The following is a 3,604-nucleotide window of genomic DNA, read 5'->3' as shown; positions in this document are numbered from 1 at the left end:
ATAAAAATGTCCCAATATTGGAAGAGTTACCTTCCTATTCTATTCTATTCATCATTCATAAAATTCATGATTAGTTTAATCTATTACTGTATCTGTATTTAAAGGCGTATTTCATCATATCACGTTCACCGGAAGTTTGCTCTTATTTTGAAGTCAATTTGTACAGCTCGTACCGTAATGCCTAGTTATATACGTGTACTGAAAAAAACCGTGGGGGCTGACTTGACTGTGTTTTTCGAAGTGGAGGCTGGCTTGACCGCAGTCGCGGACGCCGGCTCACATGACCGCAGTTGGAACAGACACATCTCATCTCCCTGCCGTTGCTGACCAGCAGATAGAGTTTATTATTCAGGAGTAAAAGTCTCCTCTTCCCGTTCTCCTGAGGAAGGTGAGACAAAGAGTTTATGAGGAGCTGTTCACTCCATCCAGAGGAGGCTGAGAGGAGAGCGGAGGGACTAGTTTGACGTCTAATGGAATTAATTGTTTTAACATTAATTTTCATTAATGTATTAAAAGGATACACGTCATATGATAACGTTTACATTATTGTGTATACTAATGTTATCTCGTTTAGATACGCAGCAAATATAGGACGTTTTTAAGAAACATCATCTGTGAAATGTTTTGCCAAAAATAATTAAATGAATATTCCCAAACTCTGTTTTCTTGTCCTTTAATTTGAGACAACAACTGTTTAGTGTTATGCTTGCAATACTTTGATCATTATTACATGTTATCCGAGGAAGAAAAGCATCCCAGAAGTTCTTCCTTAACCTCTTCTATGGTTTCATGGAAGTTAAAACGTTGTCTTATCCGCCAGGTGGAACTGGAAAAGAGAGATAACTAGATTTATTCTCTTAATTTAAAGGACTGCAGTATTATTGTTCCTTTTTAAGGGCAAGGCAACAAACAGAAGTGAGAATAGTCCTTCATAATCTACTATTGTATTGATTTTTTGTGGAATTGTGTGGAATGATCACTGAATAATCTGCATTTTATTTTATTTTAAAAGCCTCATTGCTTATTATATTAAACGCCGCTAGAGGTCTCTCGATCAGAACAATAACAAAGGACGAACTTCCACGAGGCCTTGGAGTCAAGTCTGGGCCTTCAGCGAGAGCGCGTGCCCCCAAACCTGATTGGACAGAGCGTGGCCGACGCCTTCCGACGAGCAGCCAATGGACAGGCACCGGCGCGTCCTCCTGGTTCATGCCGCTGCGTCCACACAGTCTCCCTCTTCAAGCCCAACAGCTGGTCGTGGTCAACCTCCTCCTTTGAGTGATTGTCAGGGTCACGAGGAAAAAAAGACAAAAGTACAGTGATGGATCCGCTGGTTGCTGCAATTGACCAGGGCACGAGCTCCACGAGGTTTCTGGTGAGTGACGTCATAGACGTCATGTCAAGTACATTTCAAACACAACGGCTGGTCTTTATTGATTCATGTGGTTGACTTTCCTCCGGGGCTTGCCGTCTTATTTGGTCACACAACGAAGCCTTCGACTGAAGGAGAACCTGTTGCAGCTGGAAATTAGAACTTTGGGTCCGACCTGCTTTAATTAGCCAGCAGGGTGCACGCGCAGAGGCTGACGTCACCCCCTGTGCGGTGTTGACGTTCTGTACTAGCTAGCAGCAGTTGTAGTTCTCTTTAACACCAAGTAACACACATTAGCTATCACGAGCTCACTGCACGAGAGCAGCTGGAATGACCACGTGTTATGACGTATGGCTTTGACTTTGTAGACCTGTTAGCACAAAAGGCTATCTTTCTAAACTTTGGGCTCACAATATCATATTAGTATGCAATCACATAACAACTCTATAAAAGCATGTGATGCATCATACATGAGGTGTATTAAGAGCATCATACATGTCAACCGTTATTTAATTATGAAACTAATTGTCCATTATGAATTGAATTGTCAAGAATAAACAAAATGCCAGCAACACTGTCTGCGGTAGTCACTTTCTCAAAGATGAAACAAGCAGCGATGAGAAAAAAAAGTGCACAACTGATAGTCTTTTTAATTGTCGTAGCACTGCACTGTCAGTATACATTCTACATCCATACCAGACTAAATGCTTGAATGCTGGAAAACACCGAATGCCACCAGTCATTGTTGGTGGTGACCGTGTGATGTTCACAAACCAACCAATGTGTTGAATATATTTCTATGCAGACTAATAAGGATGTGCTACTGTGAGATGACTGTATTCTGAGGGCTGAGCATGAGATTGTGTGTGTGTTTGCGTTAGGGAGTTTGAAGTTCTTGAACCCCTTTAAGGCGTTTAGTGAAATTCCCCTGTGTGTTAACTAACAGTCCTCCCATTCCTAGTTCTGCCTGTGTGAATACCACAGTTAAATGTTGTCAACAAACCACCGGAATGCTCCACTTGTTGCTTTGTTTTCACGGTTTGGCCAAATGAGTCCTGTTTAGTGTTCCACTGAGTAGAATTGGGCTTCCTCAAGTAGGTCATCCAGAAGATTGAGACTTGGCACAGAATACAGCAGTTTGGAGCCCTGCAGATGGAAGTTCAACTTGCTAGTAGATTATGAAGGAACAGATGGACAGGGTGTTTGATGCCTGCTAGATCTGGTAAACATTTTGCTGAAATAAATGTGACTGTGACAGGTTGGCATCTGATACTAAATTAAAAACACCAACTGCTTTTACTACAATTATGATCTCATGTCCTGTTAAAGATTTGCGAGGAATAAGCATCAGAGAAGAACAAATATATTTAGAGTCTTGATCTGTTGAGAAATGGCCCACACAAATTCGTACTTTACATTTGAAACCAAACCGCTTTCATTATGTGGGCAATATATCTCAAACTTATGTGGTCAAAAGTTACAGCACCTGTTCCATAACAACCGCTCTGGATGTTTTCTTGATTAGTAGTCACCAGCTCTTTTCAAACGGCCTTGAACCCTTTGTGAGGTCACTGGCTGAAAGCTGACCTGGTGACACTGACGGCACAGATGATGCCATTTAAACCACAAGTTAATCTTAGACCTAGAAGGTTGTTCGTGAGGTCTATCACAGGTATGGCGATAAGCAACCTCTTCTCTGGTCGTAGATGGGGATTAAGCTCTTTCAACCGTGTTGAAATAAACCTTCAACATAACAGAGCCTTGACTCCTGGACGCTCTTTTTTTTCTGCAGTAAAAGCAAATGTAATAACCTTTCCAGACTTTATTCTGTATGTATTTGACAGTGTCATAAAGACACGGTTGACTTAGCAACGTGTCCACGTGTCAGGCAACCCTTTTATTATTGGAGGATTCAAGTTGATTTTCCATGTTTGCATGCCTATATTTTACATCTTCACATACAAATCAGGATCCAACCATGTTACCTTTTCGTCTATATTTCTGTGCATTAGATGGCTCAATCAGTTCATTGCAGACGATCCAAAACTGTCCCAGTTTGTGCAGATTGTTCATTTCAATGACTGCTGAGCTGTTTGTGAGGAATCCTGTGACTACATGTCACTAAACTGTGTGATCTTTAGTTTGTCTACGTGCTCTGGGTATAATCTGCCTCTCTGCCCAAATAGACCGATGATTTGTCAGTGAAAGTGTTCAGAATGACGTCTCTCGAGT

General features: G+C 41.5%; 1 protein-coding gene across 1 annotated transcript in view; it reads left to right on the top strand.

The window, feature by feature from the left end:
- The first annotated feature begins 1,243 nt into the window (after window positions 1–1,243).
- The window catches only part of LOC117750754 (glycerol kinase-like), a 16,323-nt gene continuing 13,962 nt past the window's right edge, over window positions 1,244–3,604 (top strand). Inside the window, exon 1 of the mRNA XM_034562087.1 lies at window positions 1,244–1,375. Coding sequence (XP_034417978.1) covers window positions 1,322–1,375 — 54 coding nt within the window. The 5' untranslated portion in view covers window positions 1,244–1,321. The remainder of the gene's footprint in view (window positions 1,376–3,604) is intronic.

The sequence above is a fragment of the Cyclopterus lumpus genome, chromosome 21 (assembly GCF_009769545.1).
Source record: "Cyclopterus lumpus isolate fCycLum1 chromosome 21, fCycLum1.pri, whole genome shotgun sequence".
Taxonomy (NCBI): Eukaryota; Metazoa; Chordata; class Actinopteri; order Perciformes; family Cyclopteridae; genus Cyclopterus; species Cyclopterus lumpus.
The sequence above is the reverse complement of the archived record's forward strand: the minus strand, read 5'-3'. Positions and strand labels throughout refer to the sequence as shown.